Raw genomic sequence first — 27,221 nt, 5'->3', positions numbered from 1 at the left:
CTTCAGCGACGTGCTTCCCGGAGCAGCTGTGCTCCCACCGAGCCCGTAATGGTGGAGATTAAACCCTGACCTCTGTTTGACAACATGCGTTAACCCTACCGTAATGAGGCTCGGTGCGAGCGGCCGGCAGAGCCGCGGGGATGCCGGGGGAGGCTGAGATCCCACCAGGCTGGGGGTGATGCCGATGGGAAGGGACACGGCCACGTGCTTGAGGATGGTGCAGGCAGCAGTTTGCTCCTGGAGGGCTTTGCCCTGCCTGGGGTGGGAGCGATATGCTCACAGGCAAGCTTTGCACGGCTGGGATGGGTGCACGGGGCTGTTGGGTGGCACTGGGTGCAGACCCTCGTGGTTTTGCCCCTGGGGCCGAGGTGGCAGTTGGGTGCAGACATGTTCCCGCTGGCCTGGCTCTCCTGGCAGGAGGGTGGAGTGTTTGCCAGAGGATGAACCCTGTGTCAAATCCTTCCCTTTGCAAAGCTGCTCTCGCTGCATGTCCCCCTTTGGCGTGGGGGATTTTCCCTCTTGCCCTGATGAGCATCTGTGCTGAGACCTGCCTGGGTGGGACAGGGTGGCTGCTGCTTATTAACCAGGGTGGGCTCGTTATGGCAAGCTCTGGCAGGTGGCAGAGAAAGGGCTGCAAGTGCAGGGTTGGGCATGCCTGGCCACCTCCCATAGCTATGTCCCCACTGTTTCGTTCTCTCTGTTGGTGTCTGCTTCCCTGGATGCAGGCTGCTGAATATTTCATCTTTGGCTCTTCCCAGCAGCTCCTTGTGAAGCTGCTGGCTCTGCCACTGTGGGACCGGGCTGCCACCACTGCGGGAGCTCGGGCCAGGAGCCGAAAGCAGCTCTGGGTGCTCCCGGACCCTGGGGCTGCAGCTCCAGGTGCCTGGTTGCTGCTCCAGCCCTTGTGAGGTTTGAGAATGGGTCCAAACTGGGTTTTTCAAGGCTGTTTCTTGCTATAAGCACCCCGCATCCTGTGCCGCTGTCTGTCAGTGATGGCGCGCATGGGATCTTGTGTCTGAGCATCCTTAAATTGGGTGCCTTTCTCCAAGCTGTCTCCGGCAGCTGGCTGTGGGATGCTGCCCTGGTCTTTGAGGCTTTCTTCACTATTGCTGCTTCTCTTTGGTCCTTTCCCAAAGCTGGAGGAGGAAAGGGGTCCCCATTCCTCACCTCCTGCCTTCTCCCAGAGTCAGACCCTGGCCTGAGTCGGGGACAGATGCTGTGCCGTCCTAACTGAGGAGGGAGACTGGCCGCCTCCTTTCCATCACCGCCGCCTCCTCGCTTTGATTTCTTGCTTTAAAGGAGTGTTTTGACTAAATGGATTTTTGTGCGAAGACAGTAGCAGCATCGCTTGGCAGATCCCCCAGCCCGCCGTGGCGCCTGGGGGCCATGAATAATGCAGGCGCTGAGAGCCTGGGCTGCTGGAGGTGAGAGGGGCTGCCCTGAAATGCACCGCTCTGCCCACCCCAGCCACCTCTCCCTGACCCCCTTGACCTCTTTTTTTTCATTATTAAGAAGATTTAATTAATTAAGAAGATAAAAACGTTATGTGTGTTGTCAGCATCAGTACAGGGGCTGGAGGAGGGCACTGTGGGAATGCTGGGCTCCCAGACCCTCCGGGAGCTTTTACCAGGGCTGGGTTTGTGTTATTTTTAAGCTTGGAGAGCCCTGATGAGCTGTAGTAAACTGGAGGGCACAGGTGGTGCAGCCAGGGGTTGCAGACACCCGTGTCCATCCTCGGGGCAGTTTTCTCCCAGCATCCAGCCACTTTTTTGGGTCCCCATCCCCACTTTCCCCTCCCGCTGGCCTGGCCGTGTCCCCGCCACGTGCTCTGCGCTCTCCAGCCACTCTGTTAATAAGGTCCTCATTATGTCCTCATTGCCCGTATCTTCTTTTTGTTACATTCCTCGTTAGTTTGATTTAACGGAGCTGCCGAGTATCTTGGTCATCTCTGAATTGCCATTGATTTACTCTCTTTTCTTATTTACTTATGGGCTTATCTCCTCTGCCACCCCTTCTTCCTATGGGTACAAGAAGACAGTCCCAGCCACAAGCTCACCCAAGGCCACTTGCTGCCCCTGCAAGTGCCACAGGAGCTTGGGGATGCTCAAAGCCGCTGCGAGGGGTGAGGGGAATAAAACACTCGTGGAAGACCCCAATGCAAAGCCTTGCTGCTGTCGCAGGAAAGTCTCAAAGCTGGGTTTGCTCTGGCCATGCTGGGAAGGAGCCGGTGCTGCAGCTGCCATGTGCACACCCGGAACCCCATGTCCCTGCGTTGCACACTCACGAGTGCACACGTGTTCAGGGGCACACGTCACGGTGGGACACATGTCATGGCGTGTGCCTTGCCACACTCACATAAGCCCAGAGCAGAGCACATGCAACACAGGAGCCTCGTGGTGTTGGTGCCCGCTGGCACACGCGTGTGCGCTTGTGCCAGCCCTGAGCTGTCACTCGCGTGTGCCCGCACTCGCCCGACTCTGTGCCGGGGTTTTTGGAAAGTTCTCGTGTTTGCAAACTGCTGCTTTTGTTGGATTTTCTCCTTTTATTGCCATGGAAACTGTAATTAAGCTGCACTGGCTTCTTAGCCAGAGTCACCTTCTCTGGTGGCACAGCTGGTGCCACCCTGGCCTGGCCGGGGGCTCAATGGTGACCGGGGCCGAGTGCCCCCCAGGCAGGGACGTGCCCGTCCTGCTGGCACTGCCTGCTGCTGCCCGTCTCGCCTGGCTGATCTGTCTGTCCGGGAGTCTGTTTATCCAACTCCCTCCTCTCCATCCATCTGGCTCCCCATATGGGAAACAAACAGCAAATTGGCCCAATTTCTTATCGTAGGGGAAAAAAAAAACCAACCTGAAAACCCCCCTCTCCGTGGCTGGGCTGTGTGGGGCCAGGGGCGGGTGATGCTCCCCGAGCCAGCGGGTATTTGCGGGGCGATGCTGTTATCCCCATCCCTGCGACCTCCCTTGCTGCGTGCTCAGCACCCATCAGATCCTGCCCCCCGCACCATCGTTTGGCTGCAAGGGACCAAATTGCCCCAATTTTCCTCCAGCCTTGTGGGAGGGAGCAAACCCTCCCGTACCAGAGACCTCCGCCTCGGTGTCTGTCCCCAACCCATCCTCCGCCTGCTCCTCTCCAGGGCCATAAGCTGGGAAATCTCTCTCTGCTGCCATGTGCTAATTACCCTGACCTTTGCTTAAGCGGGGATCTTTTAGTGGCAGGCGAGGTATCAGCCGTGTCATTTACTATGCAAATTGAGACCATCAATTACATCCAGAAGGTCCCGCAATGTTTAATTTTCTCTCCTATCTCTCTTTTTATTGGCATCTGCAAAAATGCAGGAGCAGGAGGGCTCTGGCTTTTCAGAGCTGGAGGCTGGGAGCCCAGCAGCCGTGTGTGGGGACTCTTCCAATTGCCAGCTTCCCCTTGTCTCTTTTAATTTTAATTAGCTGCATTTGCAATTGCCCTGTAGAAAGCTGGGCTGGGAGCTCAGTTGGTGCCGCAGGGATGGGAATAAAACCCTTTGCAAGGCCAGGCTGCTGTCTCAGGGGCAAAGGGCTCATGCTGGGGTTGCAGCCCATGGTCTCCCCTTCCCACGGGCTGTTTTTGCCAGTGTTTGATCATCGCATGGGCAGAACCCTTTGCAAAACCCAGTCCTGGGCTGGGGAGGAGCTGGTGCTCGGAGCTGGCTGGAAAACCCTCTCTGAGCCACTGGGATGGGACCGTGTGTCTGTCGGGGGGGACGGGGTGGGATGTTGTTGTGGCTTGAGATGACAGGTACTAAGAGGAGTGGGTGGAAGGCAGAGATGAGCTACGGAGATACGGGATGGGAGGGAAGGTGATGCAGAAGGGCTGAGCTGTGAGGGAGAGGAGAGGTGAAGGCAGCGACCTGGGAGAAGAAGCGTAAGGGGAGGGCTTGGGTATGTGTCCTGGGGGGGCTGGGTGGTGGGAAGGGGGCTCTGGGGCGGTGGGCTGCAGAGAGGGTACGGTGCCATGGGAGATGGTGTGGTGCTGAGCTCCTCACGGGGGTGGGAGTGCAGGTGAGCTGGGGAGACCCCCAGTTGCCTCTCGTGGGGCTGAGAAGCTGTGGGAGAGGGGCTGTCCCGGGGTGATGGGCACTCGCGGGGGTGTCTCAGTGCCGGGGCTCTCTCTGCCACAGGGGCGGTGTGCGTGGCCCAGTCTGTCAAGATCCCGCGGGAGCCCAAGCCGGGAGAGTTCGACAAGATCATCCGCCGCCTCCTGGAGACCTCTCACGCGCGGGCCGTCATCATCTTCGCTAACGAAGACGATATCAGGTTCGGAGGGGCAGGCCTGGCTGGGAGGTGAGGCGAGGGTGGGGGGGAAACGCGCTTCGGGGCACCCGCACCGAGCCTGACGTTTGCTCTACGTGTGCTGCTGGCCGGGGTGGGGGATGCGGGATGCTAACAGCAGGAGCTGGGCACCGCAAGAGGAGACGCCATGCCTGCGGCGTGCATACGTGTCTGCGACGTGGCGTAGACGTGTCGGCGGCGTGGAGCAGGTTGTGCCTGTGTAGCTGCCTTTGTAGCGTGGCACGGACGTGTCTGCGACGGGGAGAGGATGCACCTTGCAGCGCGGCACGGACACGTCTGCAGCAAGGACCCACCAGAGCTGACTTCAGAGTGGTCGCCTGGCATCTTGCTGCCTTCAAACCACAGCAACGCAGAGCTCAAAGGAGGAAAAATCCGCTTTCTGTTGGCTTTGGAAACCCCTGCTGTCATGACCCGGCTGCTTCACACCGCTCACGGGCTGGGCCAGAGCTGGCGTGGGGCCTCGCTGAACACCGGCCGTGGCAGGATCCAGGCGCTGGTTCTGCTTTGTTGTGCAGCCTCAGCCCCCAGCGTGGAAGAGGAACGGGTCTGGGGGGGGCCTTTCGGGACCCCCGCCTTGCCGGCTTGCCTGCCCGGCAGGGCTGGGGACGCAGCCGCGCTTCGAGGTGATGAGCTGCTCTGCAGGCAAAGCGACGTCTCGCATCTCCCGTTGTTTATGGAGCAGAATGATTCACATGGAACTACCCCTGATTTCCTAAGTATCTAATTTATTAATCAGCAAACATTATGTAAATGTGGGTAAACTGCGATTTTAAATCAGTTTACATCAGATGTGCAAACGCTCCGAGTTTCTTTTTTGCTCCCTTAATAGAAATGTCTGCAAACCTGACATTTATGCGGGTGTGTGGTGAGAAACGGGGGATTTACCTCGCTGTGTAAATGGCAAGCCCCATTAACTGGGGTTTGTAAACATTTACCCATCCAAATAGGATTACATCCCATGAACAGTGGCTTACGCACACCCACCTCACGCCAGGTAAGCGTGGATTTAACCCAGGCATGGAGACTGCCGTGATCCCGACCCTTGCGTCAGCTTGGGCTGCGGAGCCTGGAAGATGGTGTGCTGCCTCTCCCGAAATGCGCAGGGCCATGCTGCCGAGCAAGATGGTCCGGCAACCGTCGTTGCTCGAATTTCTGCCTGGCTCAGATTGGGTGTAAATCACCAAACTCACAGGAACGTCCTCAGTTTACCCCGGGGAGATCCTGCCCCACGCGAGGACAGCAGGCAGCCGGAGACGCTGCTTGTGCTCGGAGCGGGACGTGGGCTTCGCCGCCCTCCCTGCGGCGGGATGTGCCGGGAGCTTGGGGCAACCCGGGATGAGCACGGAGCAGCCGGCACAACTCCCCGGCTGCTTGCTGGCCCCGCGGCTCCCAGAGCATGCCTGCCTCTTCCCGTCTTGTCTCCACTCTCTGCTCGATTTGTATGGGTTTGTTTTTTTTTTTTTTTTCCTCATTACACGTTTCAAACACCATCTGGACTTGAAATGATCAGCTCCCAACGGCGGGGGGTGAGTCACAAACCTGCCTCCTCGCTGCACGGGGAGACGGGGAGACAAAACTGCCCTGGGTCCCACTCCCACGGGGCTGGGGACCCGTACAAACCCCCGAGGGGACAGCAAGCCCTGGGAAAAAAGAGCCCGGAGGGTCGGATCCAGGAAAGTTCCCATCCACCTACTAAGATTTTCTGAACTGGCTGGCACTGGTGGAGCGTGCAAGTGTGTGCGGCTGAGTGTCTGGCCATGATGAGGGATGCTCGGCAGGACGGATGGCATCTCTGGCTCCCCACTGCTGCTCAGCTGCCCAGTTGAGCCCAGCAGGGCCCAGTTTAGCTCTAGCCTGGGCACTGGCCACACTGGCTGGCTCTCTCCCATGGCTTGCAATGCTGATCGGAGCTGAGAGCACACACACGCTCTCCAGTGCTGCTGCTTTTCCTGCCTGCTGCGGCATAACCTGATTTTTTTTTCTTAATGTTGGGTAATTAAGGGGGAAATTCAATTACCAGTCAGCAAATATGCGAATGAGGTGGGAGAAGCAGCCTGTGTGCCCAGGCTGGGGAGGACGGAGGGTGCGGGAGCTCAGCAGCATGGTTTGCTCTCATGTATCCATACGCACCGGGTTGCGCACGGTGCCTGGTGCCGACCGAGTGCCCGGAGCAGGGGACGCAAACGGCGCTGAGCCCTGCTCCATGCCAGTGTCCCTGCTTCCCTAGGGCTGGACATGAAGCCGGTGCCCTGGTCCCGTGGTGCCAGCGAGCACCAGCGCCTGTTGCTTCTCTCCACAGAAGGGTGCTGGAGGCGGCCAAGAAGGCGAACCAGACGGGACACTTCATCTGGATGGGCTCGGACAGCTGGGGCTCCAAAATCTCCCCAGTCCTGCACCTGGAGGAGGTGGCCGAGGGCTCCGTCACCATCCTGCCCAAGCGGGTCTCTGTCAAAGGTAAGGGGCTGCGCTCGGTGGGTTCCCTCAGCTCCCCCCTGGGTCAGCCGTCCCCCTGACAGCATGCCCTTAACCGCCGTGAAAGACTCCGTGTTTTGCAGTGGGTCTTCCCTGAGTGGGTTTTCCAGCCTGCCGCTTTGCCTGAGTGGCAGCTTGGATACAAACCCACTGCAATCTTATGTCTCCCTAGACCCCACTGCTTGCAAGACCCTCCTTCCCCTCTGCCTGGGGAGTTTTGAGCCATGTTAAGCATCTCTCTGCCAACCCAGAGATTTATCCCCTCCGTCCCCTCTTCTCCGGGCAGGTTTCGACCGCTACTTCTCCAGCAGGACGCTGGACAACAACCGCCGAAACATCTGGTTTGCTGAGTTTTGGGAGGAAAATTTCCACTGCAAGCTGAGCCGGCACGCACTGAAGAAGGGCAGCAGCATCAAGAAGTGCACCAGTAAGAGCTGTGGGGATTCTGTGGGTGAGCGGAGGCTCACAGGCACGTGGTGCTGTATTGCACAGGGTGCACAGGGACGTGAAGGTGATGGCAGAGAGCCCAGGGCAGGCATTAGGAAAGTTTTGCTTGCTTTCCCCTTATGGCCTTTCAGCATAGGCACGTCCTTATTGCTCCAGAGCTGCCAGCCCAGCTCAAGGCAGCTACATGGCAATTAATGCTCCGTGCATGCGGTCTCGGTTGTGAGCGTGGTTTTTTTGGACTAAGCATCAAAGCTAGGTGGGAATTTGGGGAAGGCTGGAGAAACGCCGGTGCTTCTGCAGCGTGGGGAACGTGGGCAGCGCAGAGCTTCTTGCCTCCACAGGCACTCGGGTGTCCAGTGGACTCGTGACGGTGGCAGCTCGCTTCAAAGTGGACAGGAGTGTTGCACAGAAATGCTTTTGTGTCTCCCTGCGTGCTGTGTGTGATCCAGGAAAGTGTGGAGCCTGCTTGGTTTGTGTGTGTGCGAAGGCACCCTCCCCATGCAGAGCTCCCAGGGCTGCTCCCTCGTGCACGCTTCTTGCACATCTCCCTTCCCTTGGTGCCATCTTCTGTGGGTACAAAACCACCCAGATTTGGGAGATTTGGGGCATTATTTTGCAGCATTTGGACAAGTGCCTTTCTCACCGTGTGCTTGGCAGAAGCACCGTTGTCCCATGTAAGGCATAACGCCACTGGTGCATCCTTGCTCATTGCAAGCAGCTCCTGTCTCACCTGAACAGGCTAAAAGGTGGAGTGGTTGCAGAGAAATGAAGCCCATCGATAGCGCAGGGTCAGGATCTGGCTCTTGCTTAGCCAGCACTGAGGCTAAGCCAGGAATGGTGCTGCCGGGCACCCCAGGGGAGGGTGCACAGATGCCCAGAGAGGAGATGATCGCCCCTGGGCATGTGCTGGAGTGGCGTTTGCCACCGTCTCCTCGCAAACCGCTTTGCTGATGTGCCCCTTTGCCACCCCAGGCAGGGAACCTCATCCCGGCAGAGCCCAATTCCAGGCCCCCGATCCCTTCCGCAGCCCCCACTGTGCATTTTTAGCCATTTCCAGCTAAAAGAGGCTTGTAGGGATTAATGCAGTAAACAAGCAACCAGGGGATCTGTCTTGCTGACAGTGCTGCTGCCTAGGTGATGGTTGGAGGCTCAAGGAGGTGACATGTTTACTGAGAGATGGGAGAGATTTACTGCCTGCCTGGCACCGGCTGAAGACAGATAACGACGCGGCGGCTCACAGGCTGCGACGTGGCAGGACTTGGGGACATTTACGCATCTGCCCTGTCCCCTTGGGAGGGACGTCTGTGGAAGCCGTGGCGTGCCAACGGGCGGATGGACCTGGCTGTGCCTGGAAAGTTTGATCATTAAGGGTTTTTTTTCCCCCACTTTCACTGCTGAGGATGAGAGGGATGGTGCTTCCACATTCTCTCCCTTGCAGGCATTTCCCAATGTTCAGCTGATGATCTGGGGACACCTCTGTGTCCCCACAAGGACTTTCCAGTGCTGCAGCTTCCCCAAGTAGTCTTGCAGCTAATGCATAGGCACGAGTTTGGTAAGGAGCAAGGGCATGCAAGAAAACTTGCCCCTGACCATGGTCTTGGGGTAGCTGAGAGCTCTTTTTCTTTTGGGATTGCATCAAGAAATCCCTGGCACCAGGAAATGCATGAGCAGGTCCTGCAAACCACTGATCTCTTCATCTTCGTAGTAATGTAGCATTTAAACAAGCGATATTTCAGGGCCAAGGTATTAGTGGAGGCAGCTGAAACCACAACATGGCAAATGTCCTAGGAACTGTCTTTAAATTATCTGAATTTGTCAGCAAATAAATTATGTCTTGAACGTTTGCTTGGCAGATAAATGGAGAGGGGAAATAACGCACGATGAAGCAAATAACCTGCCTGTGCAGATCCATGTGCTCCTGCTTTGCACGGCTTATACAAATGTCCTGTTTGGGGCTGTTTTCTAGAGAGAATCGTGCTGACTTTCTCCATGAGCTTCAAGTTTGGGTAGAGCCCAACATGCACAGAGAAATGCTGGCTTTGCTTGCTTTTGCATCCCAAAACCCAAACCGAAGGGTCCCACCACTGAATAGGAGAGCTCATGGCTCTCCTTCAGGTATGGGAGAACTGGGAGGAAGGTGAGGGGCAAGGGCTGGGGTGGGCACCAGGTTTTGGGGCAATTCCTGCTGGCAGCAGCTCATGTTATCCCCGACACTAGCCCTAGCATCCATCAGGACCTGTGCACTCCATCCCCAGGCTGTCCTGCTGGGACCAGGATCAGGCCAGGACCTGTCTCCCAGATGCTTTTGCAGCAGGATCTCCTTAGCATCCTTCCTCACCTCCAAGCTCTCTCCGCCGGGCTATGTCCCCGACCCTCCTGGGTTCAGCAGGCTGCCGCAGGGAAGCCAGCCCCGCTCGCACCCGGCCGGCCAGGCTGGAAAAGTTCCTGCCAGCCGCCGCTTCGTTAATAATTCACACACGTGTGGATGCAGACGGGGAGGTCCTGGGGTGCTGCGAGTGGAGACAGAGGAGCCGACGGCAGCGCCGGGTTTGCCGGGCCGATGGGGTGGCAAGGGCAGGACGGGGCATGGCTTGGGGGTCCATCTCCCCTCTGCCACCTGCACAGGGACTGCAGGATGCTCCCAGGCCCTACGGGCTACTCTTTTTTTCCAGGAGAGCTAATTAATGGCCTTCGTTTAGCAGGGCTGGATGGTAACTGTGCTTTGAAGCAGGGCTGGGGATTTCTCTGCGCTCTCACCTTCACCCGACCAGGCTGCAGATAGATGCAGAGCAGCAACGTGGGTGGGGGGGAGAGGAGGTTTTATTTGATTTTCCTTCTTTATTTGTGATTCTTCATATTCTTTTCCCTTTCTGTTTTGCTTTTCTCTGGTCTCTTCTTAATATGGGGTTGTTTTTTTCTGGCACTGGCTGTTTTCCAGCACAGCATGCCCCAGCCGGGCCAACGGGGGAGGATTTGCACTGCTCACCTGGTAGTTAAGATGATAAAAGGCTCCTGTTGACCGAGGCCGGGTCTGAGCGGGCAGGGGCATCCCAGCAATGCCTCTGCTCGGCTTTCCTTCAGTTCCACTGGCTGTCCAAACGGGCCCTGCCAGCCTCGCTGCGAGGGCAGCTCAAGCCCTCGTTGCAGAAAGATGTTTGCAGCGAGCATCCCTCACGGGGGAACAGTCCCTGCTCTCCGGATGGGCTCATCCAGCCCGAAAACACAACGATGGGTGCTGGGTGCTGCTGCCAGCACCCATGAGATTCAGAGATTCAGAGGCGACACCATCCCCCGGCTCTCCGGAGCAACACTGTGAGCGATTTTGATTAACTCCCACTGAAAGCCGGCGCTGGCAATGTGATGGGAATTGATGCTAATCCTGTCTCATCCACCGCTTGAGAAGATAGCTGCGTCCGTCCTCTGAGGGGTGCCCGCGGAGGCTCATCACGCACTTGAAAATTAATTATCAGCCCTGTAGAACGATGCACGACCCTGCTATTATAATCAGCAGGGTCACATCCCTTTCGCGGCCCTAATCTACTGCGAGTTTGGTGGAGATTTATTGTCTCCATGTCAGGAATGAGCCTCGGCTTTCTGCTCCACGTTGTCCCCTCTGTGCACCAGCCTAATTCCCATCTGCAAAAAGCAGCTGGGGCCTGGGGCAAGGTGCCCGACCGACAGCCCTGGGGACATCTGCTTATCTGCAACAGCTCAGCTTTGGCACCGGAGCCGGCTTCTCCCACTGCGCTGGGCTGACGCCGGTCGCTGCAAGCCAGAGGGACGTTTGGGGGGAAAATCTAGCCTCCACAAGCTTGTGTTATGACAGCGGGTTGTATTTTACTTGCTGGGACCTGTGTGGGATTTGAGGTACCTGCTAGGATGCTGAGGAGCTGGGAAGGGATGAGTCCTGGGTCCTGCGTATCCCCTGGGCGCAGCAGCCTCTGCGGGGCAGCAGGACGGTGCCGGGGCTGGCAGTGGGGCTGGGACATGCCCACAGGCTCAGGTCCCCCGGACAGTCTATTACACTCTTTTTTTAATAGGTAATTATCTTGACAAGATAGAGTGGCTTGTCTGCGCCTTGAGAGATGAGTGTGGGGAAAGGCCCGAAGTTGAGGGAGAAGATTAATAGCTCTTGTCAATAATGTGGAAGAAAGGATAACATGACGGGTTTCGCATGAGTAATCTCCACACAGTCCAAAAGCATTTTTATAACTTTGAAGGATGGGCTATAAATTCACCTCCTTGATATCATCTTTTCTTGTTGGTCAGTTCGCTATCAATTTGGGTTAGCGTCTTGTCAGTGGCACGTTTCGCTCTCTGTCCCGGTGCAGGGACTGCCGGGTGCGTGGCTCTCGGGGCCGTCCCCGCTTGGTGGACATTTGCTCCGCATCCAGCGCTGGCTTTGTCCCACCTTCCCGCAGCGGGGAAGAAGGGGATCAGCAGCCTGTGCCTTTTCTGTCCTCATCTGCAAAGGCTCTGTGCCCTGGTCCCCTGCAGTCACCGTAAATCCCCACCTTGCATCAGGGAGCATCCGTGCACGGTGGAGCCCGAATTAATTTTGGACACCCTCGGATGGCTTTCTAGGATGCCTCTGCCTCTCTGGAGGATGGAGGCTGTGCCTTCAGCTCCCTGAGGAACCTGCCTTCCCTTTCGCTGTTGCTGAAGGAGCTGTGGCCTGGCAGGGTGCCCGGCCATTCCGCAGAGGTAATGATGGAGGTGCAGAGGCCGTGGCTCTCTGACGTGGTGTCACCCCATGGGAGATGCTTTCTTAGCTGTAATTAACAGCATGCTACATTAATCGGCGTCTTTTGCTAAATGATTAACATGTTTCTAGTCCCATTAAGGGCAGTTATGACAGAAGAGGCAGGCAGCTGTCACCGGTAATTACCAGATCTTTGCAGGATCCTGCAAGCTGGGATGGCCAGGGAGGCTGCAAAGGGCTGCGGGGTCAGCGGGGTGGGAGGGTGGCAGGGGGTGACGAGGGGAGCAGGGTGACAGGAGGCTTTGGAAATGAAATGATAGAGACTGAGCCGGTTGGATCTCCTGGCAAGATGAAGGAGGTCAGCCCACAGGGGTGGGGATGGGACGTCAAGCACAACCCCACCTGCATCCCACTGGGGGACGTGGGAGTACGGGGATGTCCCATGGCTCTGGGATGTGACATCCCAAGGGCTTTTGGCAGCGCAGATGGGTGCCAGCACCCACGTTTTCAGAACTACATTACAGGGAGGTTGGTTGGGTATTTCCCCAGTGAATGCGTTTCTTGGCTGCAGAGGCCAGCTCATGAACCCCAAACCTTCCCGGTGTGCTGCTCAGAGGGGCTGGGACCCCAGGTGTCCCCCCTGGCTGTCCCTCCTGACCCCTCCAGACAAGGGAGACACAGGTGATGGGAGGATTCTCAGCCGGCAGAGAGGCTCGAGCCCTAAGCCCTGGCAGTGCAGACTCAGCCAATGCCTTGGGCTGGCACTGCGACATACAGCTGCAATGTGGGTTTTCGTTTGGGAGGGTTTTGTTTTTTTTTTTGTTTTTTTTTTTTTGTTTGAGATGCATTTCTGCCCTGCTGCTCCTTCCTCGGGCATGCCTCGGTAGCATAAGCTTTCTACTGGGAAAGAGGTGCCCCGGCTGGCTGATGGGTTTGTGGTTTTGGGAATGGGGTTGGAGCTTCTAGCTGCTTCAGTCCAGAGTGAGCTTGTTTGCAAGGGTTTGGCTGCAGCAGAAATGTCCCTGTGGGGAATGGCTGGGATGGCAGGGAGATGGCAGCCCGGCTTTACATGTATCTGCAGACCGAGAGCGGATCGGCCAGGACTCCTCGTACGAGCAGGAGGGCAAGGTTCAGTTTGTCATCGATGCCGTCTACGCCATGGGCCACGCTCTGCACAACATGCACAAGAACCTGTGCCCTGGCAAGGTAGGGCTGTGCCCCAGGATGGACCCGGTGGACGGCGTGGAGCTGCTCAAGTACATTCGCAACGTCAACTTCTCAGGTCTGTCCGTGCCTGGGGCGGTGGGGAGGAACAGCCCCGTGGGGCTGGGTGTCTCGGTTTGTCCCCCATTATGGGTCACACAGCAGCACCCACAATTTATTCATATTACCATTTGGTACCCACCGCACTGCAAATGCTGGCGGCAAAGATGGGGTGCTTTTGCAGCAGATGAGGAGGTCTGAGCTTCCACATGTCCTGGGAGCCTTTGGAGAGTAACCTGGCAGCAATCCTGCCCTCACCCTGCCATCCTGCCTGCCTGGCCTCTCCTCTCGCCCGCTCCCCCCCGCCGCCTCCTCACATCGCGGCTGGCAGAGGTCCCACTGAATCACACTGCCGCGTCCTTGTCTGTCTTCAGAGCTCCTCTGGAAATGCATCTTTTCCTCTGCTCTATCTCCTTAATAAACATTTTCTGTCTTGTCCTCCTTATTACTTCTATTTATCTCCACTCTGTGATCTCCTCTGCAGTGTCTCTTTTATTTATTTTTCCCTCTTGCTTGATTTTTCTCTTCCTTCCTTTCATTAGTATTTATCTGCACAGTTCACCTGATTTAACGTTAAAGCTGCCTTTTCCCCCTTTCTTAAAAGAAGCAGTAAACCAGCTGGTGTAACAGTGCTGGGTGCCTGGCATCACTCGGTGAGCTCTGGCTCCTGGGGCGATCAGTGGGTCAATACCATAAGGTCCCTGCACCAGCTTGGGTTTGGGGTTGGTTTTCTTTTCCCCATTTGTTTCCTCCATCCTGTGCCCATGCTGGCATCATCCTGGCAGCTTGCAGCACTTCCAGCAGTGAGAAACCCCACGCCAAGGGGGAAGGATCAAACCAGAGCCCCCTTTGACACCATCACCCAGGGCACCCTGTGCTGCTGGGTGCTGTGGGTGCTGAGCCCTCCCTCTTTTGCAGGCATTGCTGGGACTCCCGTGACGTTCAACGAGAACGGAGATGCGCCGGGGCGTTATGACATCTACCAATACCAGATCAGGAACTCCACTCCTGAGTACAAAGTCATCGGGCAATGGACAGACCACCTCCACCTAAAAGTAAGGCTGGGGGCTGGCTGGTGCCTGTGGCGTGGCTGTGCACAGTCCGTGCCAAGGGGAAGGTCCTGCAGATTTCTCCTGCACCCATCGAGGCCACGTAGGGTGTAGCAAACCGGGCTGGGAGCCAGGGAGCCCGTGGGTGCAAAGTTAGGCAGCTAAACTTGGGGGCGGTCAGAGGGGAGGGTGTCCCCCAACTACACACTTGTACATGGTTCAGCCACGGTGACCCACCATCCATGTGTGTGACCGTGTCCCACGGGCTCTGGGCATCCAACTTTGCAGCTCTTGTAAGGGAAGAAGCCAGAACAGAGCAGAGGGTTTTTTTCCAGGGAAGGAGGGACTTTCTTTTGGGTTTCTGGTGTTGAATCTTCCCGAAAAGCCTATGGAGAGCTTCACCGCCTCCCTGTCCCCATGCTGGGTTGGGCTGGGGTCCTTCATGGGATGTACTGATGGGGCGAGGGGCCAGATCTGGGCAACACCGCTGTGAGCAGCAGCAGGGCATCACCCTGTGCCCCAGGGATGCTTGACAGATGCCCAACTCGAGCATCAGTGGGGCTGGTGCCATCTCGCCCCACAGGTGGAGAGCATGCTGTGGCCAGGGGGTGGGAGCCAGCTCCCCAGCTCCATCTGCAGCCTGCCCTGCAAGCCGGGCGAGAGGAAGAAGTTGGTGAAGGGCATTCCCTGCTGCTGGCACTGCGAGCGCTGCGATGGCTACCAGTACCAGCTGGACGAGTTCCACTGCAAGCGGTGCCACTTCAATGAGCGGCCCAACGAGAACCACACCAGCTGCACCCCCATCCCCATCATCAAGCTGGAGTGGAGCTCGCCCTGGGCCGTGGTGCCCGTCTTCATCGCCATCGTGGGCATCATCGCCACCCTCTTTGTGGTGGTCACCTTCGTGCGCTACAACGATACGCCCATCGTCAAGGCGTCGGGGCGGGAGCTGAGCTATGTCCTGCTGACGGGCATCTTCCTCTGCTACGCCACCACCTTCCTCATGATCGCCGAGCCCGACTTGAGCACGTGTTCCTTGCGACGCATCTTCCTCGGGCTCGGCATGAGCATCAGCTACGCCGCCCTGCTCACCAAGACCAACCGCATCTACCGCATCTTCGAGCAGGGCAAGAAGTCGGTGAGTGCCCCCCGGTTCATCAGCCCTGCTTCCCAGCTGGTCATCACCTTCAGCCTCATCTCGCTGCAGCTCGTGGGCGTCTGCATCTGGTTCATCGTGGACCCGTCCCACTCTGTCATTGACTACGAGGACCAGCGGACTACAAACCCCCACTTTGCCCGGGGCATCCTCAAATGTGACATTTCGGACCTCTCCCTCATCTGTTTGCTTGGGTACAGCATGCTTCTCATGGTCACCTGCACTGTGTATGCTATTAAGACTCGCGGGGTCCCAGAGACCTTTAATGAAGCCAAACCCATCGGGTTCACCATGTACACTACTTGCATTGTGTGGTTAGCCTTCATCCCTATATTTTTTGGGACGTCACAGTCGGCGGAAAAGGTAAGGGAGGAGGGTAGAGGTCTGGCTGATGGTCCTGTGGGCTGCAAGGAAGGGGGCTGAGAGAAGCTGAGATGTCCTAAGCAAGGAGGGGTGCTTCTCTGCAGTTCTGCCAGCTTGGGAATTGTGGTGGGAAGAGTTGGTTTGCAAACCTTTTGCGGTACTGGGGAGCAGAGATTTTCCTGTTTCATTTTCTCCCTTTTCCTCTGGTTTTCTGTGCCCTGTTGGCCCTGCTGCCCCTCTCCAGACTGGGTAGCAGTGGGCAGCACAGGCTGTGTGGGCTGCAGGAGGATGAGTCCCCAGGGCAGATCCAGGTCCCTGCTGCCCACACAGCACCTTTTCCTGGTGCTGAGTCAGTGATGGAGGCCGAAGAGATGGAGCTGCCCTTTGAAATCCCCAAGAGCTGGAAGCAGCAGAGGGCAAGGGCAAAGGAGGGGGAGCAGAGCAAGCCCTCAGCACATCCCTTCCCTTGCCAGGGCGCGTGGCAGCTTGCAGCTTCTCACTCGATTACCGTTTCACTGTGATTTTAATTAACACCTGTGTGTTTGGCAACACGGCACCGACGACAAATTGCTCGGCTGGGCTGCGGCGGGCAGGGTGGCACAGAGCTGCAGGGGGAGCAGAACGGCTCCGTCTCACTGAGGAGTTTGTGGAGCGAGCATTCCCTGCGACTCTGAATGTGACTTTGCACACAGTGTAGATGAGGCCAGGCCAGATAATCTCAGAGATGGATTTGTGCTGTGAAACAACCTGTCTGTCTGTCCGCCTCCCCGTCCTCGGCTCCTGGAAGGTGGTCCTGGTGCAGGTACCCACAGGACCGAGGCCAGCCCTGATGAAGCTCTGTGCTCCAGTGAGAGGGAGCGAGAACAAAGAAGAAAAAATCTCATGAATGAGACCCAAATCCCCTTTGCCTGCCAGCCAAAACAAGAATCGCATTTATGTTAAATGCAAACAGTTCATGCCTGCCAGCCTGGCGCTGCCTGTGACAAATAAATCTTAGTGTTCCTATTCCCTGGGAATCCCCGGGGTGACCCACCACCCAGATTCCTTCTCTGGACCCTTCATGACTGGGATAATTTCCCCCGAGTGTCCCCACCACGATGCTGAGCTGCTGACGCCACGGCTTTTGGAAACACCTATTGCAAAAGGGCCAGGGGTGGTTTGCTGAGACATCTTTTGCTGTGGACACCAGTTTCAGACGTGTCCTGGAGAGCTGTCTCTGCACAGAGCATCAAACCCCAGAGATCAAGGAGGCCGAGTCTGCACGGGCACCTTTCACCTTGGCTCAACCAAAAAGTCTCTACCAAGCTAGCCCGTGCTGGCTGGAAGTGTGAAGGAGAATTAAAGGAAATAAATGGAGCCTTTTCCAGCATTTCCATTTTGATGAGATGGCAGGGGAGATACTAACAAGAAAGCAGGTTTTTTAAGAAATTATTGCAAAACAAAAGCTCCCTTAAAGCCTCCTTAATGTGCTCGGCATACTGTGGGTAATAAAGATGGAAATGATAATGATTGTAGATTATGCGCAAGGTTGCTCACCTCTTCACTGCAGCTTGTCATGGGATAATTTAGGGCTGCCGAAAGCTGGCTGTCAAGCAGCAATTCGACAATAGGCTGTGCCTCACTTCGGGGGCTTGTAATGTGCAGGGCTTCTCTGTTATTAGGCTGCTAACAAGCTGATTAGAGGCGGAAAAAGTGATGTTCCCAACTCCCCTTGGACGCAGCTCTCTTTCTCAAAGTCTGCCGCTGCCACGGCATCCGCTGAGCAATCCCAGGAGGGGTTTGTGGTGTTTCAGCTTGGCGCTCGGCCGTGCCGCTGCGGGATGTGAGCTCTGAGCGTCTCCAGGCTGTGGCTGAAGGGCGACAGATGCGCTTAAAGGGGCAGCCAGAGGAACTGGGTACTCGGTACTGCCTCGATGCTTTTAGCTGCTGGTTTGCAGTCTCAGGGAGAAAAAGATCAAAAAGGTGTCGTTACACAGCCTGCACAGAAGATCTGACTCTGATCACGTCCTTGGGATGACAACTGGGTGGTATTGGCATTGCCATCACCCCACGGTGGTGCTGGTGATGCCTGGGATGCTCAGCTGGGCATCCCCAGGCCACCACGGGGAGGGATCCCCTCACTTTTGCCCTGTTGCTACTGGGATTAAGGCCCCGTTGGGCTCTGTGGAGGGTCAGCACACCTGAGAAAAGAAAAGCCAGGAGCATTGGCTGGGCCGTTGTTCTCCCCATAGAGCACAGCTGGAGTTTTGCTCGAGTCCTGAGGACACCATGGGGCAGACCCACACCTCCAAACGCTGGCTGGCACCTCTGCCCCGACCCCATCTGAGCCTGTGGCCAAGGCTGCCTCATAGTCTGGAGGAGTTGGATAAAAATCTCCATTTTTATTTTATTTTGCTTTACCTCATGCCTACAACTTTGCATGGAGGTGGCATATTATCATAACAAGTCCCCGAAGCCTTTTCTCAAAAGAACCTCTTATCCCTGCCGATCCCAACGGATTACAGAAATAGCAATAACAGAGGATCTAAAGAAAGAGACAATTTCCTGCGCTGATAAGGCGGCAGCTGAACAGCGGTGTCATTGTCTGGTTCTCCGTTTATCACATTTGCTTTCAGCGAGGGAAAAGAGGGAGAGAGGAAGGAAGGAGAAGGACTGTCCAGTGGTTTGTTTAGCAGTGCCGGATGAGGCTTGAGCGGGTTTTCCCTTCCCCAGCACCCACGGTGGAAAAAAATCGCTTGCAGCTGGCTCAGGCCTGGATTTAGAGTCAGAGGGTTGCCAATTAATGGGAGAGATTTGCTTTGGGACAAACATAAGCTCTGCAGGGCTGTGCCTTGAGCCTGGGCTGCTCCCCTGGGGCAGGACTGGCTGATCCAGCCCTGGGGTAAAGGCTGAGCATGGCGCTGGGCTTGGGGACTTGCGCTGGGTCATTTAGGGTTGCTGTGGTCCCTGGACGCAGCGTCATCGTTCTGAGTCAGAGACAGGCTGTGTTCTTTGATCCTATCCACGAAGCAGCGAACGTTGCCGAGCCAGGAGCTGTAACTTCTTTGATAACTGCAGCGCACACCTCAAAGAGCTCTGGAGAAAGATCAAGTGTTGTTAACAGAGGGGCAAAGTGGGGTCCTGGGTTGGAAACCAATTAAGAGAGTAGGAACCAAAACCGTGAGAAATGGTCATTTTTTGATGTGGCAAAAGGTTAACTGTGCTGTGCTTTATGGCGGTGTTTAGACTCCAGGCTAAAAATATTTCTGAGCTGAAAAGGGGCTTGCTGCGGCATGGTGCAAAGCTGTTGAGGTTAGTACAGGCTGCAATAAATGGGGCTGTTTCTGGCAAATGCATCATTAGGGTGAAGGTAGCCACAGTGGCCCTCTGAGACCCCAAAAGTGCTGCAGGGGTTTGAGGAGGGCTAAGAGATGGGGGGAGCCTGGAGCTGGTGCCACCCGGGGTCTTGGTGGAGTGGAGTCCCCGGCAGCACGGGGGGATGGAGCCCTGACCCAGGCGTGGAAGAAGCGTGCGCGGAGATGTCTTGTCTGAGCTTGAGCTCAGCTGCTCTTTCCCTCTTTGCTGAAACGCCTCCGAGTCCCGAGGCACGGGTGGGAGTTGCTGCAGAGGCAGGAAATATGGAAATTGCTGTATTGCAAAAAGTGAGGCTCCTCCGAAAGGCATCTGCTGAGGAGCAGGAGGGTGGGCAGGCGGGGGAGCCGGGGAGGTGAAGGGCTGCTGAGCCTCAGCCGTGCCCCACGGGGTGTCACGCTGGTGCCAAGCACAGTTGTGCCGGTCCCTGGGACAAGGGTTGGGGTGCCTGGAGTTGGCGACCCAGTGCTGCCCTCATTCCCGGCAAGTCCAGGATACCTGCGGCAAAGTCTGGAGAGTTTCAGCAGAAAAAAAAGAAAAAAAAAAGAAAAAAAAAGAAAAAAAAAAGAAAAAAAAAGAGCGGATATTCTGGCACAGAGATATGTTTTGACTTTCCTTGATGAAATGACATTTTTATTTCCAAAAACTGCCTAGATCAACTCTGCGTGCATATAGAGAGAAGGTGGAACAAACAAACCAGTGCATGTGACAGCAAGAGGTTTTATTCTGGGGACAAACGAAACTTTTCTGTTGACTCAGAACAAGCTTTGTTGCTTTTTCTCTTTTGAGTTGAGTTGGAACACTTTGGGCCCATGTGTTTTTTTCTTTGCACGGTCACAGCTGGGACATGCAGGTCCTGCGGTGGGATGACAGCCCCGGCCGGGAGCTGCTGCCTGCTGCCAGCGCTCACTCGTGGGATGGAGCTGCCTCTGTGTATCTTCTCCCCAGGGAGCCCTGTAGAGCCTCTGTGCTCAGCTTCTGTCCTCAGTCACCTTTTTTGCTCTATTGGCTCTAGAAAATGAACCAGCAGGTTAAGTGTGTGCAGCTGGGGAGGTGGGGAACCCCTGCCCTCGCTGATGCTGCGGCTCCTGGGCTCCCCCGGTTCCTCCAGGTCCTGCCACCTTGCACGGCACCAAATCCCACACGTGAAAAAACTACAGAAGAAACCCCGGACACCGCTCTGTGACTGAGCCATGGGATGAAGTTCAGAAACTGCCTTAAGCCTCTTCCTAAAACCTTGTTAGCAACCTGCAAAACAGCCCCAGCATCTGAGCATATCTGGAAAAGAAAAAAAGGTGCACACAAAGGCACCTGAAGACCCAGAGCCCTCTCCCTGTTCAGCCCAGAGACACCCAGTACGTGAGCTATGCTGGGATAGAGGAGAGGACGCTGGAGAGAACGGAGCCCTGTGTTGGAAGCAGGGATGCTGACGGAGCAGGGATGCTCACAAAGGGGCTTGTCCACCCGTCCTCCTGTGTTGCTCGGGGGTGAGAGGTGGGGATGGGCGGAGGGAGGGGGTCTCTTTTGCCTCCCATTGCCGCCTGCTTCAGATGCCCCCGGCTTGTGAGGAGCCTGCCAAATGCTTTCCATAGAAAAATGGATTATTCTACAGTCAGATTAATGGGCTTTCATTTTGCAAAACATCTGTCACTGTTAGTCCTGGACAGTGAGCGTGAAATTAGTTTTGACTGCAGAAAGGCAACGTCGGTGTGTAATATGTGACTTACATGACAACGGCCCAGGGAGCCGGCTGGGGAATGGGAATTACCTGTTGAAGGCAGCTGGGGGTGCCCCGGGCCGGTCCCTGGGAGTGGGTGTCCTCGCTGTGCCCATCACCGTAGCATCGGAGCTCTCGCCCTGCGGCTGGTGGAGTCTGCTGCGAGTGTTAGGGAGGAGAGAGGGAGGGTGAAGAGGGCACAGGGCTCCGTCTCTGGTGATGTTTTTGAGTTGGGGTGCTGGCAGGTTGCTGCCGGAGCATGCATGAGTGCTGGGAGGGCTTGGCGCAGGGAGGCTGTGCCAGAGCCCCGAAATGCAGGTCAGGGCCCTGAAATGCGCGTCAGGGTGCCGGCACAGCCTCCCCATGTTTGCAGGTAGGGAAACACCAGCAAAAGTGAGCCAGAGACCTCTCTGGGTGCACTTTGGCCCATGCAACAAGTTGAGTCTGATGTTTAAGATCCAATACTGTCAACATTTCCAACCCTGGCTCCCCATCCCTTCATTTATTTAACCCCAGTGTTTCCATGTTCCCGTTTCCTCTCTTCCTTTCCCAGCTGACCCTTTCTGGCCCCTACAGAGCCGTGGTGAGTCTCAGCTCGTGCCCTTGTGTCTTGCAGATGTACATCCAGACCACGACGCTCACCATCTCGGTGAGTCTGAGTGCCTCGGTGTCCCTGGGCATGCTCTACATGCCCAAGGTGTACATCATCCTCTTCCACCCGGAGCAGAACGTCCCCAAGCGCAAGCGGAGCCTCAAGGCGGTGGTGACGGCAGCCACCATGTCCAACAAGTTCTCTCAGAAGGGAGGTTTCCGCCCCAATGGAGAGGCTAAATCGGAGCTCTGCGAAAATCTGGAAACACAAGGTAAAGTGGCTCCCTGTGGGGATGGGGAGCTGGTCCTGCCGGGGACTGACGTGGTGCTGGGAAGCCCAAAGCCCTGGCTTGCTGGTGGGCCATAGCCATGCTGTCCTGCATGGATGCAAGCAGTGCTGTCAGCTCTGCTCCTTGGCAAAGGGACATCTCAGCTCCCTCCTGCCCCATGGCTTGGCCTGCCATCTCCCAAGAGCGAGGGCAGCGTGGGAAGGGATGCATCCCGCGGGCTGGGGGCCACTCTGCTACCTGCTGTGCCCAAAGTCACCCCGAGGAGGGAGGTGTGCTCCAGTTATCTGCACTCCAGCCGGGGCACTTGCAGGGATTCGTGGCTCTCGGTGAGGGGACAGCATCATCTCCTGTCTGTGGGCAGGGGAGATTCCCCCTTTGTTAATTTATTCCCACCCAAGAAATGCCATTTTCCATTACTGCAGCTACGTTGCTGAGACAGGACATGTCCTGCCTCCCTCTGATCAAGATTGCTCCCGGTACTCCCATCCCTCCATAGGCCTGTTTGCGTTATCCCGTGGGAAATGCTGCTGGGTGGGTAGCAGGGGAAATAATGCTGGAGACACGGTCATGCCACTGCTGGGTAAGATGCTGGCTGGGGCACATGGAAATCTGCTTGAATACCTCGAGAAGGACCCTAATGTTGAGCCCACCCTGGGTGCCCGGAGCTGCTCCTGGGAAGGCTCTGGTGTGACGGATGGGAAAAGGTGTTCGGTGTTTGCCTGCGGGCTGTTTCCAGGAGCCAGGCTGGAGCTAAGGCTGACACAGGGACAGAGCCACTGATCTCCCCTGGGAAGAGAGGCTGGGGGCTCAGGAAACCCAGGGAAGGTGGGTGCATGCCTGTTCTGCGTTTGGGTTTCCAAAACCAGAGCCTTGCAGGAGGAAGAAGTGCTTGGATTGCTGGGGTCCTTTGAGAAGGGAAGTCCCATTTGGGCTAATCTGAAGAAAAACCTCACAGAAATACAAATGTTCCTCATGTACCAGCAGAATTTCTGGATTCCAGCGTCAGTGGGATGGAGACCAAATAGCATTTCCATGGAAAGCTGTGATTGTCTTTGTAATCCCACGCTTGCTCTCTTTCCAGCCTCAGCTATTTAATGTCCCTTGGCATCTCTGTATAACCTCCATATCCACATCGCTCTGTGTAATGGCTCTCGCTGGCGGTAGCTCTGTAGGTGATGTCTCTCCGTAGGCAGTCTCTCTGCATAATCAACTCTTTCATCTACCTACCTGCGTTGTGAAGGGCAGCTACACGGTCAGAACCCCCTCGCCGCCTGTGCTAGCGGTGGCTTTTGACAGCCGCTGTCACAGATCTGTGTGGTCTGCGGTCCTACCCCAAAGTGGCAGTGGGTAGGGGTCCCTCTGTTGCCCCCATTTTGTCTGTGCAAGAGATGCTTCATGCAAGGCTGGAGGTATCTGTGGGCTCCCCATGGTAAGGGCTCACTGGGAACATGCCAGCCCTGGGCTGGGGAGCCACCTGGTGCTGGACTCCCCATGGCATCAGTGTCACAGGCTGTGACGCTGTGCATGTGTGATCTTGTCTCCCTCCAGCCACACACGGCTCTTGGCCCAGGCTCTACTGGCACAAAGGGCCAGTACCCCCTTTGCAGCAGAGCTTGGAGGTCCGGATGCAGCAAGCACCTCGTCTGGGACCTGAACCCAAACATTCCCATATGCTCTTCGCTGTGCTGAGCATCCTTCTCTCCCACGGGACTCACAGCAGGAGCCTCTGAGGATCGTACGTGCTGGGAGCAGGGAGAGCTGAGCCTCCCGTCTGCTGCATCTCCAGCTCCGATGTGTCTTGCATGGGGAATACGGGAGCTCGGTGTGAACGGGGCTGGCGGCACGCTCCCGAGGTGTGCCAAGGTGGGGAGGAAGGCACGGCATCAATGCTGGGGGCAGGAGGCACGGTGGGGTTGTCAGCGCAGGACCAAGGGGCTGTTTTTCACTCTGTCACTGGCGGGTCACGTATCCTTAAATAAACAACAGAATAAATAATTCACAGGGCTTTGATATGGGCAGATTGGCTATGAAAACATTGCAGCTAACAAATAGCTCTGTCAGCTCTAATTTCTTATGGCCTATCTAATTGTTATCTGGGAATACCAGTCTGAAATCTGCAGCAAGGTTCATTTGTCAGTGAGGCACCGAGACAGAGGGAGAGCTGCTGGGCATCCTCTCTGCGTGGTGCCGGTCTCTGCAGAGGACACGTTTGTGCTGCTTGTGGTGTCTCGGGCTTTGCTCCGTGTCCCAGTGCTTGGGAGGACTTGTCGTTGGCTGGAGGGTGTCCGTGTGTCTGCTGAGCCCCATGGTACCTGGGGACCTCATGGTGGGATCTGTGCAGAGCATCGTGCCCGGCCGAAGCGCTGAGACAAGCCAGGGTGTAGCAAGCTGCGGCTTCCACTTCTCCCTGAGCTGTGGCTGCTGCTAAAAGCAAGTGGCGTGCTGCAGCCTCTGAGCCCAAAGGCAGCGGTGCAGCCCTGCGGGGAGCGGGAGGATTTATTGCTATCTGGCATTTTCCTGGCGCTGGTCCTCGCTGCGGCTCCCCCGGTGTCAGTCTGGGACATGTGGTGGCTTTGTAGCCACTGCTGCCTCCTCTCCTCGTGTGTTCAACCCCATCCCGAGGGCTGGGGAAGCTGGAAGGTGACAGCAGGTTGGCGTACGTGCCCTGCTCCTCCAGCACCCGAGCACGGGCACGGGGATCCTTGGCTGAGGGATGCAGCCAGGCTGGTTGGCTTTGTGCCACCCGCTGCCGGTGCTGACAGTGCCCTGCTGCTCAGCTCCCAGCTGCCATGGAGCGGCGTGCAGGGGTGCAGGCTGCCCAGCTTGGACCCCAAATCATGCTCTTGCAGGGCTGGGGCAAGCTGAGCTTTTGGGAATGCGGAGCACCTGCGGTCTTGTCTGTAACAGGTTGCTGAGGGAAGTGAATGGGAGCCTGAGAGCACATTCCCTGTAGCTCATGTCAAGTCCTGGGTCTCTCTTCGGGATGAACTGTCTTCAGAGAGCCCCCAAGGGCGGCTGTGGGCTCAGCCCCTCTGCCACGGCTCAGTGCCCTTGCAGGGAACGATCCTGAGTGCCGGTGCTGGCCGGACCCATGACCAAACCCCATGTCACGTCCCCGCCAGCATCTCCTGGCACGACGGTCAGGTCAGGGTGACGGGAGGGGAGCCAGAAAGGGAGGGTGGACTTCATTAATGATACATGTGAGGTCTGTCTCTCTTTCCAGCACTGGCTACCAAACAGACCTACGTCAGCTATAGCAACCACGCGATTTAGCTCCAGCGATCGCAACTGCCTGGCGTAGAGGGAGGCTGTGGATGCCACGACACGGGAGGGAGCTGAGTCGCATCGCTCGTCGCAGGACGCTGGAGGGGGAGTCGGACGGGACGGGGAGGTGGCAGCGGGGGGACACACACGCTCCTGGTGGGGCCGCTGGGCAGAGCTCCTGGGGAAGATGGTGATCAACAGCAGCAAAAAAAAAAATAATAAAGAAACAATAAAAATAAACCACCAACCAACTGACCACCGTGACAATGCATGCCTCCCCACGGAGGAAGAGGAACAGTTGAGCAGGGGGGACATGGTGTGGGGAAGAGGTGACGGACTTCGGCAAGTCTTTGGGGTTTTTTTTCTGTATCTTGGCAAAAAAAAAAAAGAGACCCAACATTTTCCCTTTTCTGGAATTTGTGAGATTGTTTGTGGTTGTGCAGAACCTTCTGTTTTCTCTTTCTTTTCTTTTAATCCTCCATTTTCTTTTGTTCCTGTCTTCCTCCGTCCCTCTTCACTCTTTCTCCCATATCCTACCAAATTCTATATGTTGCAAAAAGGAAAAATAAATAAAAATACATAAAATTTAAATAAAAAACAGACAACAAAATAAAATAAAATAAAACCTAGACTGTGTTCAAAGTGCTGATTTCTATAGGTGGTTAATTAATGTATGTGATGACCATATGGATTGAAATATGTCTGCTTTATGTACTGACCAGTCAAAAATCAAAAACACACAAAAAAAACAAAGTTCAGTGCCTGGATGTTTATGAACTATTCGATGACTGTGTAGAGCATGATCATTTTTATACGAGGAGATTTCTAATAAAAGACCATGGTTTTGCACTCAGCGTTTGCTGTCTCTTGGTGACTGTTCGTTCCAGGCTCCAGGAGGTGACTTGATTTTGGCTGATGGGGAAGGTCTTGGGTGGCCAAGCGCTCCAGGACAGCATGGGGCTTGGTGTCCTTCCTCTCCGGGCCATCCTGCTGCAAACAGGGTCCTCGTGAAAGGGGATGGGACAGGGAGAGGAGAGCTCAGCATCACCCTGGCACAGCGCATTGAGGCACACGCTGTAGTCTGCACTGCACCAGCGCTCAGGGGTTGGGGCAGGAGCTGGGGCAGAAAGGGCTAATTCCTCCTCATTTGTTTTTCCTCCAAGTGTGGGCTGAGGCTGGAGGGGTGGAGCAGAGAGGAAGGGATTTTCCAGGGCTTCCCCCCCTGCAGAGGCAGGGCCAGCTCCACCCTCCCCATCAGGACCAACCTGGGCTAATTAGGGAGTTGCCAGCTAACAAGAGCAGCTCTGCCCTTCCTGGCTTCAGCCTTCTCCTTGGGATAGCACAGCCTGGTGTGCAAGGTATGTGGCTGTTCAAAGAGTCTTGGCTTTGCCTGTTTTGGGGAGGTTTGGTGTGTTTGCTGCCGGTGTCTCTGCCCCTGTGCTCTTGGAGGGACCCTTGGAAAGGGGGTGGCTGTGCTTGTTTCCTACTGGGTAAGGAGAGGGTGATCCAAGCTTGTCTGTCTTCTGGAGAGCAGATGGGAGGTGGGGAAAGGAGGCAAAGAAAGGTGCTGCTGCCCATCCCAGAGAGGTGAGCTGCCTCCTGCTTTGGGGCAGGTTGTTGCTTTAGGTGTCCAGCAAAAGCACTGGAGCTGGTGGCAGTGTCCTGACCTTGCAGAGGCAACGAGTGTGCTGGGACGTCTCCCCATCCCTTTGCATGTGTTCTTCCTGGCCTGGAGGTGCCCATATATTCCCTTTTCTGAGCCTGAATGAAGTTACCCCTGTGTTTTGCATGTTTCTAGACCTATTTGTGTATTAATTGCAGCTCCGCTCTCGCTCCAGCGAGTTGCCCAGGCTGTATGCCCTGGGGAAGGGAGGCCTTGGTGCCGCTCCATGCACCGCAGGGAACTTCAGCCATTGATCAGTGCCAGAAGGGAAATGCGGCTGTTCCCTACCAGCATGGAGAGGACAGAGCATGGCTTGAAGGCAGGAGTTAAAAAAAGAAAAAAGAAGTGTAATGAAAAGCTTGAAACTCTGATAAGATCATGCTTGTCAACAGAGCTTCTCAGGAGAAAAAAAACCTGCTCCGTTCCCACCGCATCCATCACTGTCGGATCAGATGTGAAATGCTGCCTGGTTCAGAGGGCTCCCAGAAAACCTGAGCTGATGTCTCTGGTGCTGTTTCTAGCTCTAAGATACTGCTCTACTGTTTTTACAAGCAGCTTTCCACCCCGA

At 56.0% G+C, this 27,221-nt stretch overlaps 1 protein-coding gene across 1 annotated transcript in view; it reads left to right on the top strand.

Moving 5' to 3' along the window:
* Window positions 1–25,839, top strand: part of GRM4 (glutamate metabotropic receptor 4) — a 55,732-nt gene extending 29,893 nt beyond the window's left edge. The window contains exons 4-11 of the mRNA XM_075055309.1: window positions 4,154–4,289; window positions 6,625–6,779; window positions 7,084–7,224; window positions 13,028–13,228; window positions 14,128–14,264; window positions 14,842–15,777; window positions 21,462–21,708; window positions 24,950–25,839. Coding sequence (XP_074911410.1) covers window positions 4,154–4,289; window positions 6,625–6,779; window positions 7,084–7,224; window positions 13,028–13,228; window positions 14,128–14,264; window positions 14,842–15,777; window positions 21,462–21,708; window positions 24,950–24,999 — 2,003 coding nt within the window. The 3' untranslated portion in view covers window positions 25,000–25,839. The remainder of the gene's footprint in view (window positions 1–4,153; window positions 4,290–6,624; window positions 6,780–7,083; window positions 7,225–13,027; window positions 13,229–14,127; window positions 14,265–14,841; window positions 15,778–21,461; window positions 21,709–24,949) is intronic.
* Window positions 25,840–27,221: the final 1,382 nt, after the last annotated feature.

This window comes from Buteo buteo, chromosome 23 (assembly GCF_964188355.1).
Source record: "Buteo buteo chromosome 23, bButBut1.hap1.1, whole genome shotgun sequence".
Taxonomy (NCBI): domain Eukaryota; kingdom Metazoa; phylum Chordata; class Aves; order Accipitriformes; family Accipitridae; genus Buteo; species Buteo buteo.
The sequence above is the reverse complement of the archived record's forward strand: the minus strand, read 5'-3'. Positions and strand labels throughout refer to the sequence as shown.